At 44.7% G+C, this 19,383-nt stretch overlaps 1 protein-coding gene across 1 annotated transcript in view; it reads right to left on the bottom strand.

Annotated features, from left to right (window-relative positions):
* Positions 1–3,250: 3,250 nt before the first annotated feature.
* The window catches only part of maml3 (mastermind-like transcriptional coactivator 3), a 137,205-nt gene continuing 121,072 nt past the window's right edge, over positions 3,251–19,383 (bottom strand). The window contains exons 4-6 of the mRNA XM_085410764.1: positions 10,233–10,478; positions 5,863–5,941; positions 3,251–4,483 (exon numbers count right to left, since the gene is read on the bottom strand). Of these exons, the coding sequence (XP_085266890.1) occupies positions 3,411–4,483; positions 5,863–5,941; positions 10,233–10,478 (1,398 nt within the window). The 3' untranslated portion in view covers positions 3,251–3,410. The remainder of the gene's footprint in view (positions 4,484–5,862; positions 5,942–10,232; positions 10,479–19,383) is intronic.

Genomic DNA, 19,383 nt, shown 5'->3' with positions numbered 1-19,383 from the left:
CAGGTCACGCAGCCTCACTTTGGCTGTGACCTTAACACTGACCCACACATGTTTCTATAGCTTCCTGCCTCCGCGTTGGACTCGTAATCCTTAGGTGTTTTCCCACAAACTGCCTCTAACATGTGATTTATGAGCCTGCCTGGACTGGCATCAAACTTTTGGAAGCATGAGCATTGGAGCCCCCGCAGGTTTGGGCGCTCCGCTGCTTTTCCTACACGAGGCAGGCTCAACGACCGAGAGGGTTTTAAATTTGTGACCGTGCTCCCCCTGGTAAAACTCGGGAATGCTATAAAAACCCTACATATCCGCCCATTCTTGACATTCAGTCTCCATACAGTGAGATGGAGGACTCCCCAAAGGTGACAGAACCCCCCAAAAAAGTAGAGAAATTCATTCGCGGGTGCTGCCAAACACAGCGGCGCTTACAGGACGACGGGCGTGGTGGTTAAAGTTCGTATTTAAAGGGTTGGATTATACAACACCAACAACCATGAGAACAGATGATGACAAGGAGTTAGTTTACAGAGAAGAAGGCTTTTTTGGTTTTGTTGATTACAGCATCGTCCTCCACACTTTCACTCTGATGAGCTAAATACAAAGTAATGCAGACACGCTTTCATTCATCTTTTAAAGCGTTAGCGATGTAAGATGTTACCAACAAGTACAGTAATAAAACCTTTTTGACACATATTCATTATGCACACATCAGGGCAGAGGAAGTCGAGAGGGAAGGGAGACACTAACTTCAGTGGAAGCACTGATTATCTCGATACTAACTGCTGTCACACTTTAAAGGGACTGATCACCCCAGCCTTCATTTTATATGTTTTTCCTTCAGCCTCCAGTTTTCTTTATTCATCTCTATGAAACAGCACTTTTTGCAAATATTTTTATTCTACGAATCATGAAACGGTTACTCCAAACATCACATAAATCGTGTGTAAAATAAATAATAATAATGATAATTAAAGTTGCAGTTCCTCTAGTGGCCACTTGAGGCTGCCTTCAAATATGATTCAGTCCCCATAGACTCCCATGTTAAAATGCCCAGCTTTACAGCAGAATTAAACATGTTTACACCCTGGTGCTAAACAAATATGGCATTGATCTCTAGAGATAACTTACCCCTTTATATCACCTGTGCAGTGGGTATAGTTTTGTTATATGTTACACCCATCCCATGGTAACTTTGATAGCAACAGATGATGGCTGGCTGATAAGCCTCAGAAATGCCAATTGGGGGTCACTGAACTGGACCTCTCACCATTCGGTGTCTTTTGGAGCAACCCGTGCTTCAGTTTTGATGAGTAAAATGCTCGCATGTTAAATCTGTTAGTTGGCACTAACTAGCAGGTACCTGTGGATGTGCAGTGCACCTGTACAGTTTAATGATGCGGTTTCCTAACCAAGCATGCAAGTGTGAGCTCATAGCTTAGCAGTCCACTGTCTCATACAAATAGAGTCATATTTGGGTCAGAAAAACCTTCAGAGTCGTGGCCACAAGCCAAGATTAGGACTTCAAAACCAACAGATTTTCTTTCTTTATGCTGAATTACAGCCAATAGAAGTGTGTAGTTAGCACTGACACTCAACTCCATCACTACTATTGTACAAGCTTCTCATCATTGGTAGTTACACTCTTACTTCTGCACATTGATGTTGTTGGTGGCTGTAGTTTGGTAAAGCACATGGTTTGTGGATGTTTTCTGAGTAACCAGATCATGATTTCTGCAATGCGATTTATTTCCATTACACTTAAGTGAAGGTTGAAATCTCTGCAGCTGACCGGACGAAGGACAAATAAAACTGCACACCTGATGAAAAGTATGAGAATTTTATCTTTGGGGTGAGCTGTCCCTTAAAGGCTATCTGAAGCCTCTCTCTCTCTCTTTAAAACAAACTCAAGGCTTAGCAGTGGTTCATTTTCCTTGTAAAGCGCCAGAAGGGCCCGACTTGTATTTCTTCACAGTAGTGTTACAGTATAGCACAGTTATAGTTTGAAACGAGGGCGTTTTACAGCTGAGAGAAGCCACGATGTAAAGCAGGGCTACGGTGAGTGACGACAAGCTGAGCCACAGATTTTTTACCAAACAGATTTTCAAAAGATGACGAACTAAGAAACAAAGCTCAGCAAAAACTAATTTAAACTTTCTTTTCCGTGTGTAATTGACAAACTACCAGATTCACTGTAAAAGAAAAACACAGCGACAAAATAAAACACCGCGGGCGGCTTTTCAATGAGCTTTTTTTCTCGTCTCTTTAAGAAGAAGAAGTCACTTGTGGTGCTTGAATACATTCAGTGCCCAGCGATTGTTTCTGTCTGCCTGATGCATGCGATGTGGTTTGTGTCACGCAGACAGAAGGTTTAATGTGTAGCCTAATATTAGTTCTGTTTGCTGCCTCTCACACATCTGCACATCCTCCCGGGCTGACGCTTGTTTGTCCGTTTGTTGTTGTCTACGTGTGCTTGCTTTAGCTGCCTAATCTCTCCTCCTTTTCTCAGCTTTTTACTGCCTTTGTCTTTGTCTACATGTGCAACCACAGCGACACAACACAGGAAATGAACCACAACCCCCCTTTAAAAAAATTAAATAAAAATGCCACTCAGGTTGGTTGCCTAGCAAAAGCACTAGAGGGCAGAGCGAGCCTGCGTGGCACAATAGAGGAGCATCATTTGTTCTGTTGTGATGTGCACAGTTTAAACAGAGAAAGGAGCGTTGAGAGCGAGGAACGAGTCTCTGGAGAGAGGGTGGGAAAGACGGGAGGAGAGAGGAATGGAGGATGAGAGGGAAATCAAGTGAAAGGAACAGAGTGAAGGAGCGTGAGGGAATCAGATTTGTGAGTGCGTGTGTTTGTGTGTCTGTACGAGGGGGGGCTCAAATCTAAGAGGAGGAATGGGAGCGTTGAGAGTGCTTTCTACTCCCTTCAGCTCCTCGCGTAGTTGAGAGATCTGAAGCGCTGATCAGGGTGGCACAAACACACAAACACAAATAAATTGCTGTCTTGAGAACAAGTCTTGCTTCCCCTTCATCAGTCTACAGTTTCCAATCAGCCCCTGCTGAAGCTCGGGCTCAAAGCGCTGCTGCGTGAATGGGCCTCGCTTTCAAACACTGAAGAAAATTTATTCCATAGAGAAAAAAGGGAAAATTAGGAAACACACTTCTTAATCTCTATATTGGTTTTTCATTAATATGCACAAGACAAAATGATAGCTCTCTCCATCACACACACACATACATACGCACAAAACGTAACACAGGAACTCATTTATAATCTTGCTCATGTTTTACAAAACAAAAACATGCCAGTCCACGTCATGTTATCGTTTTTGTTTTACTTTCTCAGATTTTAAAATTTGTCCAACTTTAAACATTTTTATTTCATCCAGTAACAACTTTCCCCGTTGGCTATTAGCTCGAGAAAAACTCCTCCATCCAACCGTCACTTGAGTCCAGCTCTGCCCCCGAGCCGTCCCCCAATCCGAAGGCTCCTCCGCCTGAGGGCCCGCCCCCGTATCCATAGGATGACATGTCCTGATTGGCTGTCCTCTGGTAGCCCTGCGGCTGACCTCCAACCCCGACTGCCCCTGGTCCGTAAGATCCACCTCCTCCACCTCCACTTGCCCCTAATCCTGGCCCCCCAGGGCCTGGCACGAAACCCCCCATCCCAGTTATTCCCTGGCCCATCACCCCCTGGTTCATTCCCTGGTTCATAACCATAGGGCGGGGTTGGTTGGTCCTTGGTTGACCACCCATGTGAGGGCCCATCATTGGGCCAGCCATACCCGCAGCTGGGTTGCCCAACCTGGGGTCCATCCCCTGGCCCATCCCTTGTCCTGGGCCCTGAAAGTGTTGTTTAGCCATGCGTGGGGGTTGACCCGGCTGCATCCCATAACCCTGGGCAGAGCTGAACCCCACCATATCTCCTCCCCCTCCTCCTGTAGTCCTTCCAACTCCACCCCCCATGGCCTGCAGACTCTGTCCTTGCTGCTGCGGCCAGCCACTTGCTGCCATTCCCCCACCGCCTCCTCCCAGCATGCTCTGCAGTCTCTGTGTTTGAGCTTTGGCATTAGGAGGTCCTTTAAGAGGTTGTTGGGTCATGGAGTTCATTAACATCCCTTGCCCTCCATAACCTCCAGCTCCACCACCTCCGGGTCCTCCAGGCATACCTCCGACTCCAGGACCCGCACCTGCCTGCCGGGGTGGCCCTCCGGTGGGGTTGTGCTGTGGCGGAAGACCCATGGAGGCTTGGACGCTTTGGCTCTGGTGCTGCTGCTGGTGGATCATTTGGCTCATGGAGGGGTTGAGCCCATACAGGGAACCCTGGTTGGATCCCTGGTTACTGTAGGGTAGTCCCATGTCAGTTTGGGGTCCCACAGAACCACCCTGGGCCTGAACAGAACTCATCTGGACCATCTGCTGCTGAGTTTGCGGCTGCTGCAGGAGGCGGGTAGCCCGGATGTTCTGGAGAGCCTGAGGAGTACCTAGGAGTGGAAAATAAGAGGAGTTAGCAAACAGATGAGGAAATAGTTGTAGGGGAAAATCTGAGAGCTTACACAGTAGAGCCACTTAAATGAACCAAAGGCCATAAGACGGCTCTAATAAGTCATTGCTGAGGCAAAGATTTATGTTGCAGGACAGCCCCTTTACTCTGGAAACGAATGCTTCCCATCCAATTTGGCCCAAATCCTGCCCCACCAAAATAAAACTAAACACACTGAAGCATCTCACTCCTCTACTTTTTGCTATTAGATGTTCAGAAGTAGCTGAGCTGAGGAGGTCTGCTAGCGTGGAAATGGCTTTAAATCCTATAATAAACCCACTTCTGACATCATTCCACTAATCCCCCACCTCACAGCTCAGGCTGAAAATGTAACAGAGGAGCGAGAATGAAGAGGATCACTCACTCCAGTAAGTAGGAAGCGAGTAGAGTTGCAGGTAACTGTCTATATACTTCACAGATCACAAATATATCGACTGTGAGATTTGTAGGTGATATGAGCACAATCACAGATACACTGCAGGACAGCTGAGTTAATGTGTATATCTGTAGGCCGGAGTTTCACACCGGAGCTTCCTCTTCCTCTCCATATTATCTCTTTCATTTGCAGACACTGATGGCTATAAATGGTTTTTCAGCCTGACTCTCTTCCTCATTCTCCTCCTCTCTCTGTCGTTTCCTCTGTATTTTCTTTGTCTCTTCATCATCTCATCTCTCCGTTCAACCTCTCCTTCTACCCACCGAACCATCTACCTTTTCCTCTACTTGCCAGCCACCCCGCTCTCACTCCTCCTCCCATTCTCTCCCACTTCCCCTGCTCTCATCCATCTCTCCGACTTCACCGGAACTCTGGGGGATCCAGGACAGACAAGTTGCCGTGGTAACAGGCAGAGCAGAATTTTTTATTTTTTTATTTTGTATTTTTTTTCCCGGAGAGAGGAGGAGGAGAGAGAGAGGCTGGAGAGCATCTGAGCGCCAACTGATGTATCTGACAGAGACAGACAGAAAGGACGAGGCTTGGTTTCAGGGTGATGTTTGGTCAGTGCTGTTGTTTGCATACATATCTGTCTGTGAACATGGCACCGAATGAACTGCAAAATCTGTTACGTCCCTAAATGTCTTGGAGCGCCACCATGTATACCATACTTGTTGCTGACAAAACATGCGTGTGTAATTGTAGCCACCACCCCCCCCCCCCACACACACACACATAACCATCTGGGTGCTAAATCCATTTTCTAATTTTCCAATAAATAATAATGTGTTAGAAAATCTTGTGGGGTGCAGCTATTCTTGCGCAGGCGCATGCCGTGTGTGCATTGCTGCACAGGTGACATGAACGCACGTGCTCATGTGTCTCACCTTGGTACTGATTGACTTGGGGATATGGATTCCTCTGGCCCTGGCCGATTTGTCTGGGGAGATGTTGCTGCTGCTGGAGCTGCAGACACAGACAGATGGAAGTTGTTAAGCAAGTATGCTGAAAGCGTGTTACAGCTGCTCATACCTATTTCATGAATTTTGTATCATTAGGGCGTGAGATACACAGAAGAACAGAATCACACTTGACAGTACGAATAGTTTAGCAGAAGAACCTTTCTTTTGCTCCTCTATAGCCGGATTGAAGCCAATGTGGTAAAGTGCTAAAAACTGCACTTCCTCCAATGGCCACTTGAGCTGGACCCATGCCTGCCCTTAAAGAGCCAATAACAGCCAAAAGTAAATAATATAAAGATGTAGGTACACAAATGTTTGATGAAGGAGATTTTAAGGTAGAGACAGATGTAGCTGAGAACAGACGGATGCTTGTTACAGTAGATGTTAGTTAAGTCCAGGTACAATAAGGGTTCCGGTACAGTGAGGCAGTGAGACTTGAGACAGTTGTTCATACTGTCAAGATCAGGCACCGATATTCCACAATACTGATACAGTTAAAGTTTGATGAAGTTCTATAGATGCTGGGAACAGCGGCGACCTCACATACAAGGTCTCGAATAATCAGGCTCCATTTTATCTTAAAGAGTTCATATTACTATATCCCCCTAACAAGGCACTTCGCTCTGAGACTGCAGCATTCCTCGAGCATTTAAAAGCAGAATGGGAGGCAGAGCCTTCAGCTTTCAGGCCCCTCTCTGTGGAACCAGCTCCCAGTTTGGATTTGAGACAGACACCCTCTGTACTTTCAAGATTAGGCTTAAAACTTTCTTTTTTGATAAAACATATAGTTAGGTCCAGATCAGGTGACCCTGAACCCACTCTCTGTTATACTGCAATATCGGGGCACAAAATCTTTCTGATTTAATTTGAAGCTTTATTTAAACTTATGGGCAGAAGCCATTTTTTGTTTCCTATTTGCACGTTATTTTTTTGTTTAAATACTAGCATTTTAACTTGTTTTACCTAATATTTTTATTTATTTCATTTTTAATGTAATGTTAAAAATACATTTTATTATTTTCAAATTCATGTGTTTCCTAGGTCATTATTTTCATATGCTGTGGGACGAGACAACAGGGTGCTAATCACAGGTGGGCAGACTTAAGCAGGTGAGTCACTGGAGCCTAGAACAGGAAGTTTGCCCACAGGAAGTGGAGATAAGAGACAAGTAATCATTGACTAAACGACTAATCAAAGAAAATTGGCAGATTAGTCAACTACCAAAATAATCTGTTTAAGCTGCAGCCCTACTCTGCATTTCATCATTAGTTAATATTAATCTCTGGTTCTCTTCCACAGCGTGTCTTTCAATTCAATTCAATTTTATTTATATAGTGCCAAATCACAACAAAAGTCGCCTCAAGGTGCTTCATAGATACAGAGAAAAACCCAACAATCATATGACCCCCTATGAGCAAGCACTTTGGCGACAGTGGGAAGGAAAAACTCCCTTTTAACAGGAAGAAACTTCCAGCAGAACCAGGCTCAGGGAGGGGCGGCCATCTGCTGCGACCGGTTGGGGTGAGAGAAGGAAGACAGGATAAAGACATGCTGTGGAAGAGAGACAGAGGTTAATAACAGATATGATTCAATGCAGAGAGGTCTGTTAACACATAGTGAGTGAGAAAGGTGACTGGAAAAGAAAAACCTGCCTACGTCTATTGCAGCATAACTAAGGGAGGATTCAGGGTCACCTGGTCCAGCCCTAACTATATGCTTTAGCAAAAAGGAAAGTTTGAAGCCTAATCTTGAAAGTAGACATAGTGTCTGTCTCCCGAATCCAAACTGGAAGCTGGTTCCACAGAAGAGGGGCCTGAAAACTGAAGGCTCTCCCTCCCATTCTACTTTTAAATACTCTAGGAACAACAAGTAGGCCTGCAGAGCGAGAGCGAAGTGCTCTAATAGGGTGATATGGTACTACAAGGTCATTAAGATAAGATGGGGCCTGATTATTTAAGACCTTGTATGTGAGGAGCAGGATTTTGAATTCAATTCTGGATTTAACAGGAAGCCAATGAAGGGAAGCCAAAACAGGAGAAATATGCTCTCTCTTTCTAGTCCCTGTCAGCACTCTTGCTGCAGCATTTTGGATTAGCTGAAGGCTTTTCAGTGAGTTTTTTGGACATCCTGATAATAATGAATTACAGTCGTCCAGCCTGGAAGTAATAAATGCATGAACTAGTTTTTCAGCGTCACTCTGAGACAGGATATTTCTAACTTTAGAGATGTTGCACAAATGGAAGAATGCAGTCTTACATATTTGTTTAATATGTGCATTGAAGGACATGTCCTGGTAAAAAATGACTCCAAGGTCCCTCACAGCGTTACTGGAGGCCAAGGTAATGCCATCCAGAGTAAGAATCTGGTTAGATACCATATTTCTAGGCTTTTCAGGGCCGAGTACAATAACCTCAGTTTGATCTGAATTAAGAAGCAGAAAGTTAGCGGCCATCCAGGTCTTTATGTCTTTAAGACATTCCTGCAGTTTAACTAATTGGTGTGTGTTATCTGGCTTCATGGACAGATAGAGCTGGGTGTCATCTGCATAGCAGTGAAAATGTATGCTATGTCTTCTAATGATACTGCCTAAGGGAAGCATGTATAATGTAAACAGAATTGGTCCTAGCACTGAACCCTGTTGAACTCCATAATTAACCTCAGTGTGTGAAGAGGACTCTCCATTTACATGTACAAATTGGAGTCTATTAGATAGATATGATACAAACCACTGCAGCACAGTACCTGTAATACCTTCTAATCGCTCTAATAGGATATTATGGTTGACAGTATCGAATGCTGCACTAAGGTCTTTGTCCTCTCTTCCTCCCCTCATCCTAAACAAAGTCACCCAGGCTCAGGAGAGGCCGCCTCTACCTGAGAGAGGCCGCCCCTCCCTGATCCTAGGTTTCTTCCCATTAAAAGGAAGTTTTTCCTTCCCACTGTCGCCAAGTGCTTGCTCAAAGGTCCTTTGATTGTTGGGGTTTTCGCCTCATTGTAGGGTCTTTACCTTACAACATAAAGCCTCTTAAGGCAACTGCTTTTGTGATTTGGTGCTTTGGGAAGATGTGTTGGGTAAACAGCATTGGGGACAGCAGAAGAAGATATCAGAACAGTTGAGTTCAGACAGATGTTGGTATAACTGAGTTAAGATAGATGGTATAATTGCATTAAGACAGATGTTGTTACAGCTGAGTTTAGCCAGATGTTGGTACAGCTGAGTTAAGACAGGCACTGGTACAATTGAGTTAAGATGGATGATATAATTGCATTAACACAGATGCTGGTATAATGAAGTTAAGACAGGTGTTGCTAGAGTTTGTTATATGTTGGCCACCTGATACAGTGGAGTTAAAATAGATGTTGGTACAGCCAGTTCAGGCAGATGTTGGCACAGCTGAGTCAAGACAGGTTCTGACAGATGCTGATACAGCTGAGCTGAGACAGATGTTGGTTGAGTTAAGACAGATGCTGATACAGCTGAGTTAGGACAGATATTGCTGTAATTGAATTTAGGCAGATGTTTTTACTGTTGGGTTTAGGCAGATGTTGGGTATAACTGTACTAAAACAGATGTTTTGGTAGAGAAGAAGAGAGATTTGCGTACATAACCTGTGTGACGCTCGTTTGCATTAACAGCATCATAACTGATTAGTGTAATGACGTAGCCACAGTTTGTTCTGCAGGTATAAAGAGAAACCTGAAAGGTCTGGTCATTAATAAGCAGTCTGCACATTTTAAAGCGGGTCCTGAATGTATGCATGGACAGGTTGCTCATTTTATACTCAGTTAACAACATACACTAAATCCCAGCAGGATGGCGTTCCTTTTGGGCACCCATATTTGCGTGTCTGTGTATGTTTTTGCAGATCCAATTAAAACCCTTCGTAGTGGGTGGTGACTTCAGAGTTCAGAACTCTTTTAACACTTGATTCCCTCACAGAGAGAGAAATAAAAAGAAAACACCATATTATCACAGCAGGCGGCATGTGACAAAAACACATCTACACACACACAGACACACACTGAAGAGATGAAAAGGAAGTAGTCAAGAGGGGGCTGGTTGAGGGTAATTATACATGCAACCAGACAACAGTAAGGAAGAAGAGAGGATGAGCTGCTCTTGTTTGAGCTGAAGATGCTGACAAATCTACATGGATGTATGAACAAACAAGGCAAACACACACACACACACACACACACGCACAAATTATAATTTAATGGGTGACAGATGAGTCACAGAGGCCTTCCTTCCTGTTTAATCATCACCCCACTGAATGACATGAACATAAACTCACCTGTTCAGCCAAGAGTTGCTGCTGCTGTCTCTGCTCTCTTAAGAGCTGCTGTTTCTGCTGCTCCATCATGTGCATCTGCGCCCTCTTCTCCTGCTCCATCACCATCATCTGCTTCATCACGTCCTGCCGGTAGACCGGAGGCGGACCTGATCCCTGGTTGGGGCCCACCCCAGAGGCAACGCCGCCAGCGGGGTGAGGAGGTGGTATGGCGCCAGGTGGTCGTGACATCCCCACCACACCTTGCTCCTAGAAAGAAGAAGGCAGCAGGTCAGGTGGGCTATCGCTAATAAGACATCACAGCACACTTGCACAGCTGTCATTTAAATATGACGCTAGCAGCCAGATGGCTTAGCCTAGGATAAAGCATGGACTGTATATAAGAGGTGAAGGTAGCCACTATGATGTCATCAGTTGGCTCCTCCCTAAAGCAGGCCCTTCTCTGTCACCCTTCTTGAGTTTAATAATGACAACAATTAACAAAATACAATGAATTTAATGAGGTCACAGAGTAAAGTGGGTAGTCAGAGGACTTGACCCCTGCTGACCATTAGAAAGAATGCAGGTTGATGATGGTTCTGCATCATAAACCTTCTCATATCCAGAAGCTATGGCAACTTTTTATATACAGTCTATAGACAGGAAACAGTAGGCTGTAGCTCCACCTTCTGTGTGAAAAGCTAAAAAAAAAAATCAGCCAACTAGCATCTATAAATGGCCTGTATTTATATAGTGCTTTACTAGTCCCTAAGGACCCCAAAGCGCTTTACATATCCAGTCATCCACACACTCACACACTGGTGATGGCAGCTACATTGTAGCCACAGCCACCCTGGGGCGCACTGACAGAGGCGAGGCTGCCGGACACTGGCGCCACCGGGCCCTCTGACCACCACCAGTAGGCAACGGGTGAAGTGTCTTGCCCAAGGACACAACGACCGAGACTGTCCAAGCCGGGGCTCGAACCGGCAACCTTCCGATTACAAGGCGAACGCCCAACTCTTGAGCCACGATCGCCCCCTAAAGCTCTATAAAGCTACAGCTGCAATAATATTATTCCTAACCAGCTTGTATGTATGTTGTCTATTTGTCTGTCAGTATACCAGGAGAAATTACACGAAACTCGATGACGGGAAGGCAAAGAAAGAACTTCCACGAGGTCACCAGTGAATCACTACATGCTGTATAGCTAGGTAGCATTTAGCCACATGGTAAACAAACTCTTACAGTTTTTCTGTTAAGAATTTCTCTTTAGCAATGCCAAGTGAGTCAAAAGAATACACGCGAAGGTGTAATTGTAAACCATACAGGTCAAAACTCTCAGTGCTAACACTCTCTTTGCAAGAAAGCAAAGTATATGTATTTTCCAAGATGTTTAAATATTCCACTGAAGCCATTTTTAATCATGTATGCTCGGTTAAAGGCGTAAAACCAAACAAAAAGGAGCTTCTCGGCATCTAACAAAACCATTTCAGACTCTGAAAATCTCCTCTCCACCGAGTCATTGTTATCGCTCTTTATCACAAGTGAATGCCACACAATAAGATCAGATACATAAGGAAGGCATATTTTATACACTATCAGAGATGGAGGCATTTAGACTGCCGGCTTTGCATGGTCCTTTTTTGGCATAACGCTGCAGTCGAGCCTTGTGATGTATTTTAACTCACAAAGACACAGTCCAGCTGTCTGTGAATGACAGTGAAAAACAAGATAAAGACAAGACTGCCTCAAGATTCAGCACGCTGGGCCACCCTGAGTCCTCCCAACGGGGGCACCGGCTTGTCCTCGCTGTGCTGCATACATTATCTCCTCATTAGCATATAAAGAGCACTTCCTCCTCCACTCAGGCGTATGCTAATCTCTAATAGGATGAAATGGCCTGCTCTGGCCAATGGGAGTGGAGTGTTTATGGATCTATTAAAGGTTAGACAGCTGAACGAGAGTGGACATTGTTTAGGCCTGCCAGCAATAGAAAGGGGGAGGACTGAGAGGAGAGGAAAGAATGATTCAGGCCAGTAAAGAGTGTTTGCTCGCATAAAAATGCACCAGCACACAGGAACAAAGAGTGTACAACAAATCACATTTAACTGCAGGGCAAGAATGAAACAGCGAACGCGGGATTACAGCACCAAATCACAGCGCTGGCTCGCGTCAGTAACACACCAGTATACTCAATATGTTTTGAAAGAGCCAAAGCCTCATAATCCGCATTGAGGCTCGGCTCTTCTTAGAAAGGAGTTACGTGTAGATAAACCTCATATATTAGAGCACAAAAAGCCCTGTGGAGCAAACAGAATCGGCTGCTTAGGACTGGCTCACCAGACAGCCAGACCAGACTGATCGATGTTCAGAGCTACGTGTCTCATCTTTGGATGGCATGTTTGTGCCCGGATGGCAGCGCAGCAGTTAGACGATGCATGAGAGTGGGGAAGGACGGCGAGCTGTAGTGTTGGGAAATGACCAGCGGGTGGCAGTGGTGATCTTTAAGCACAGGCGTGTGTGTGCGGGTCTCACTGGCCTCCTCTCAGCAGATGGCTCAATCATGACGGCTCTGATCTACGATCTCTCCCTCTCTCACTCTACCACTTTTCTTTCCTTCTCTCTAAACACCCCCCGCCCCATCAAAGTCCTCTTTTCTCGACTCTTTCTTTGGTTCCATCTCTTCTCTGAAGAGAAGGGGCCCTGAGTCATGTCCACACAACTGCAAAGGAGTGAAAAAACGGAAGAAAGACGGGTTAGAGAGGAAAGAGGAGAGGAAAAAGTCTTAAAGATTTTCCTGGAGGTGGTGAAAAAGCAGCACAGTGGCATCTTCCTAAAGAAAGCACAGCTCTGACACATCTTCTAGTTAAATAAAGACACACGGAGAAGGCAGACACGAAGAGTAAAATAATGGAAACACAGTAAATGAATTAGAATTAGTACTATTTCAGCGCTGTTAATACTTCACTGGAGCGTCGCTAATATACAAAGAATTAAATCTCACGCCAATAAAGCTCATTAAATCAAAAGCAGGTATCCTCTTCAGAATGAAAAGGCAAATTAAATTAATTGGAGGGAAGAGAAAAGAGCATGTGTGTGGAGAGAAACGAGGCATGAGAGCAGAAGGACAACCACAGGAGGAGGATTTGAGCGTAGATCTTGTTTGGGGAGAAAAATCGAGAGGATGCGATGGAGGTGATGAGCCAAAAGAGGAGGAGGAGTAAAAGGTGGGCTGGAGGGGAGGAGAGGAGAGCAGGTACCCTGGCAACAGTTGCTGCAGCGTGGAGCAGATGGCGCTCGGAGGAGCGGTTATGGCCGCCGCGCCTGGTCACCCTCCGCAACAACCGGGCAGACCCGAACAAACAGCAGACAGTACACGCGGGTACAAACGAGTCTCCCGTGCAGCATTAATGTGTTCGACCAATCTTCCACTCTCTTTGTCCTCTCGTGTGAGCGTTGTTAATAATGTAAGAAAGAGCACGCTCTGTGTCTGTTTTCTCTGTCAGCCCCGTCGATCCAACTCTCTCTCCCCCAGACGCTTCGTTTTGGCACCTCGGACCGGCTCGAGTCAGCCCCAAACTCTGAGCTGTTCAGCAGAAATGGGTCAGTGGATAAAGTGACTTGAAGCTTAGCTGCTAACAAATAAGAGCTCAGTCAGAGGCTGAAGTTTGTAACTGAAACAGTTCCTGTAAGTCGGACAGTTAGTGGCAGAAAAACTGAGGCGGAAAGGAGAAGAAACCAAGAGAGAGTTGAATGTATTCTGGAGCATGTGTGTGTTTGTTTGTGTGTATGTAACTGTGTGTGTTGGAGACTGTCAGCTTTATTGGGTTAGCAGGCATGGAGAGCCTAGGTGATTACATTACACATGAAGTGAGCGGAAATATGTGTGTGTGCATGTGTGTGTGTGTGTGTGTGTGTGCGTGTATAAGAGAGACTGAAATATGCGTCTGCTGCATTAACTGTATTTGTGTTTATGTGAATGCATTGGTATGCAGGGACTGGCACCCAGTTTGTTCGGGTCTGATTGAGTCACTGCAGTCTGGTGCTCTATTTCAGGGTCATGATTTTCTGTGCACAGAGTGAGTACACCATATATCAGTGGCATCTGTTCACATTGGTTTAGTCACTTCATTGTTTATTTATCTCTTTACTTATAAGAGATAATAATGCATTAATTAGTTTAGGTAAATACACTTTGGGCTACTTCATTCGGTAAAGCTGTACTGGATCGGACCCCTATTTAGCTTCAGAACTGCCTTAACTGTTTGAGACTTCGATTCAACAAGTTGCCAGAAATATTCCTCAGAGATTTTGGTCTCTATTGCTGTAGATTTGTCTTCCGTGCATCCATGATGCAAACCTCCCGTTCCACGACATCCCATAGGTGCTCTATTGGATTGAGATCTGGTAACTGTGGAGGGCATCGAGTAAAATTTAGTTCGATTCAATTCAGTTTTATTTATATAGCGCCAATTCATAAACAGCAGTCCCTTATTGACCTTACAATAACAGAGAGAAAAACCCAACAATCAGATGATTCCCTATTGAACAAGCACTTGGCGATAGTGTGGAGGAAAAACTCCCTTTTGAAAGGAAGAAAGCTTTGGGAGAACCAGGCTCAGGGGGGCGGCCATCTTTCCCAACTGGTTGTGTGTGAGACGAGGTAGACAGAACAATGAGTGTTCAAGAAAGCTGTTTGAGATGTTCTGAACTTTGTGACATGGCCTGTTTTTCCCCCGCTGGAAGCAGCCATCAGAAGATGGGTCAGCAAAATCACCCAGAGAGACCTTGGCTGTTTAAATGATGATCACTTGGTACTAATGAGCCCAATCTTCTACTGTCCAAATCTTTTAGCCAAAGTTTCCTGTTATTGGCACCTGGTGTAGTGTTCTGCTGCCGTAGCCCATCTCCTTCAAGGTTTTATGGATGCTCTCTTGCATACCTTTGTTGTAAAGAGTGGAGTTACTGTTGTCTTTCTATCAAAAAGTCTGACCTCGGACATCAACAAGTCATTTTCACCCAGAGAACTGCAGCTGATTGTTTTTTTTCTTCTTAGTTTTACCATTCTCTATTAACCCTAATGATAGATATGCAGGAAAATCCCAGTAGATCAGCAGTCTGAAGTACTCAGACCAGTCCGTCTGGCACCAACAACCATGCATGTCACTTAAATCACCTTTCCCCCCCCAACTTTTCATCTTGTCCATGTCTAATTCACTCAGTTGCTGCCATGTGACCTGACCTTTTTTAATTTTCTATTACTATTAGTTACTTGACCCTTAACAAAAAGTCAGCACTGTGTGTAACACATTACGGTAATCACATTACATTTTTCTATATGGCAGTAATGTAAGATATTTCTGCCCTAAACTCAATAATCTGATGCAATTATGGCTCCTCAGTCACCTACAAGACAAGTAGATACAAAACCCCTCCAAACATGCAATTTTCTTTCCTCGTGCTGCAATCATCCGACTTCAGTTTGTGTGCAGGTTGGAGGGAAATGGCGTCACAGTCAACAGTTTTTAAGGAATTTAGATATGAACAGTAGCTTAACTGTAATTGCACGAAAGGGAAAGAACACAATAGCAAACTGTATCCTGTCTAAAGATCACTGCTGCTAACACAAAACCAACTCTTTGTGAGCATCTGCATAAAAGCTGATAAAGAACTCAAAATGACTTTAACGCTGAGCGCATGCAGACTCCAGCCAAGCAGCCAGAGCCTGCAGGGTCTACCTTACAATATAAAGCGCCTTGAGGCGACTGTTGTTGTGATTTGGCGCTATTTAAATAAACTTGAATTGAATCATCTCCAAAAGGTAACAAAACAGGTAACCTCTTGGGCTTTTGATTTGATTTTTTTACCGACTTTGCGTGTCATCATTAGGACTGGGATTTGAATTGGTGTGCTAACATGTTTGTATTGTTCACTGGTATGATAATGTGACAGGGTATTTCAGGCCATGTTACAGAAGCAGTAGTGAAAAATTACCTTCTTGACAGAGTACTTAAGTAATGTTAAGCATGATATTTTCTAAAAGTAATCGATGTGTACTGCATTATTTTGAGCAACGACCCCCCACATTGGGGAAAATTGGACACTGTGACAGCAGAAGCTGAAGGAAGGCAGGCAAAGCTTTCGATTTATCAGCTGATCAACCCTCCAACCCTCCAACCCTGGCCTGTGGTCATGAAATGTGAGATATGCCCGCAAAAATAAGGTTGGGCATACAAGCAGCTAAAATGGGTTTTCTCCACAGGGTGGCTGGGCTCAGCCTTAGGCCTTGATCATACTCTGTTACGGACACGGATGGCTGGAGATCCAATGGCTAAGTAGTTATTCCTGTTATATTTCTTTAAAGTCCACTGCCTGGGGCGCATGCCTAGTCGGTGCATTGTAATATAAATTCTCTACAGATGAGTTTGCGCAATCATTGAAACAGGCAAGCAGGTGGACATCCACATGGACCCTCATGTTCACTGTTCATGAAATTTACCCCACTTGGACCCGAGTGGACGTGAAAAGTATAACTGAGGCTTTAGTGATAAGGTGAAATGCTCTGAGAGCTGGAAGGGCTCAGGATAGAGTTTCCTTCCTGGGAGACAGGTGAGGTGGTTCAGGCATTTGATCAGAGTGTTGCCTGGATGGGTCTCTGTGGAGTTTCTGGGTACATACAACTTGGAGGGGAAGGGAAGACCCAGAACCTGCGGGACAGATTATATATTTCATCTGGCCTGGAACACTTTGCAGTTCTTCCCGGGGATCCCAAAGTGTTGCTGTGAAAAAGGACATCTGGAATACCCTGTTTGCCTTGCTACAACCATGACCTGACTTTGGATAAGTAGAAGATAAGGGATCCATCCATTTTCTATCTCTTATCTAGGTTCAGCTCACAGGAGGGCAGGAGTCTAAGCAGAGAAGCTCAGACTTTCTTCACCCTGGCGACCTCTTCCGGGGGGGATACCAAGGTGTTCCCAAGCTAACCGAGAGATCTGTTCCACTCAGTGAGCACTGGTCTGCCCCAGGGACTCCTCCCGATAGGACATGAGCGAAGCGCCTAGCCTAGGAGACGGTCCATCTTAGACAAAAATGGACTCCCCCTTAAATGCGCCGCAGTGGCTTGGTCCACTTCCTGTAATTCTCTAAACCCTTTATTTAGCTAAAGTAAGCTAAGCTAAACAACTACTTCTACCATTGAGTAGAATAAAACACATTGACAGTTGTAACAATTCTGCATTTTCTCAGCTTCATTACTGAAACATCTGCTGCCATACTGTTAAGCGGCAGCCATGCCTCCAAATGCAGGAAATTTGCTCATGAGCTAACAGGACTAGCCCCCCCTCAATTCTACACCATTTAGAAAATACTGGAAATACCCCTGTTGGCATGAACATCCACTCTCCAGCTGAGATGAAAATCCCATCTGCGACCACACAGCAGTGAGATTAAAGGCTGCACTTGCTACACTGAAATAACACACACACCTAAACACATGCACCCACACTGGAAAAGCAAAGAAAAAGGGACAGATTACTACAGCACTACTACAAGTTTATGCAAAAGAAACACACACACACACTCACACACAACCTATAAGAGCATCGGCGCCTGGCAGCCGAGCGCTGGGTGTCTGCGTGCTCTCCAGAGTGGCTCACATCTGTCACCCGCTTGTGTAAGAGGAGGAGGGGGAGGGTGTGAAGAGGAGATGCAAAGCGAGGGTTGGGTGGATAAGGAGATGCTTCATTAGTCTGTTACAGAGGCTACAGCTGCAATCAGACTGAGACAGTGAGCAGGAAATGTATCGGGTTTTTTCCCCAAGTCTCTATTCAGATGAGCAGAAGATCTGCAGCAGGTGAAGGTTTATGGGCAAATCCAAGCCGTGTCCCTGGTTACCGTAGCCAGCTGAAGGTCACAGAAGGCGCCTTCGCAGCCAGGGCTCATCCATGCCTGAATGTCCTTGGGATTCATGCTGGCTGACCTTAAACTGTGACCCCCTCCCGTGACGCATGAGAGGTGTGGCAAAATATGCAAATCAAAAGCACTGCATCGTGAAGAATGAGGTGGCAATGTGACTGCCAAATGTGCCTGTTTGCTGGAGTGGAGTTTGTTATTTTCAAAGGTTTCAGCCTGAATGAATGGAGATGTAGACAGCAGCTACAGACGCATGAGGGATTATATTTCAAAAGCTGTGAAATGGATGGCAGAAGACACCGTATGCTCACATACAGGCTATAGCACACAATTTCCTTTGTGTTGTCAACCCCCAAATTCCCACAATATGTGAAAACATGGGGACAGAATTTTCCTTTAATTTGAAAGCCAGAGTTTGTTTTTGAGGATAAAAGCAATAATTACGTTATTTAGTCTATAATCCACTGTTTTCATTTTCCCACTCTTTGTCTTAAACTTGACTGTCATTTGGCTTTTTATTACCCATCATCAATTTCCATTCATCAGTACTAAAACATTGTTACTTTTTATGTAATTCAAACATAATTAAGAGTAATTAACTCTAATTAAGTGCAATTAAGTCTAATGAATCCAATGCCGAGTGAGGAAAGCCACATATGAGACTAATAAACAACAGGAAAAGATAAAGATGGAAACAGAATTGGACAGAGGATGATTACTGCATATAAAACTGGACATAGAAACCATGACATGACCCGATAGTTTCTGGACCCTGCATGTTGAAACCTCACTGTTTTTAATAACTGCAGTGTTTATTTTTTTTTGGAGCCAGAAGTCACCATATTTGGACAACAGGTGGGAATGCTAAGCTGCTGTATCAGCTAATGCTCGGTATACAAGAATTTCTGCTAATTAGCGCTAAGCAGTAAACTATTAAAATACTAGAATCGAATTCAACTAAAAGAAAAACCTCTTGGAAGGGCTGTACCGTACCACAGGCCAAACTATTTCTCAGGAACCCATTAAAAATGCTCCAAAGGGCACTGACAGCACAACCAAGGCAGAAAGCTCTGGTTCCAGCTGATTCTCAAAGCTGCTGTGGCTTGTTCAGAGAAAAGATTTCCTTTGGCCTCTGTGCTCTAATTCGATGCGAGATTTTCAAATATTCCACGTTCCAGCCTCCCAAACCTCTTGAATTGTTCTGAAGGAGCGATAGCTTCAGAAGCTTAAACAGTTTTTTGATTTCAGGCTATAAACA

Source organism: Rhamphochromis longiceps, linkage group LG6, assembly GCF_057381845.1.
Source record: "Rhamphochromis longiceps isolate RC_006_pf linkage group LG6, R_longiceps_female_GT1.1, whole genome shotgun sequence".
Classification (NCBI taxonomy): Eukaryota; Metazoa; Chordata; class Actinopteri; order Cichliformes; family Cichlidae; genus Rhamphochromis; species Rhamphochromis longiceps.
The sequence above is the reverse complement of the archived record's forward strand: the minus strand, read 5'-3'. Positions and strand labels throughout refer to the sequence as shown.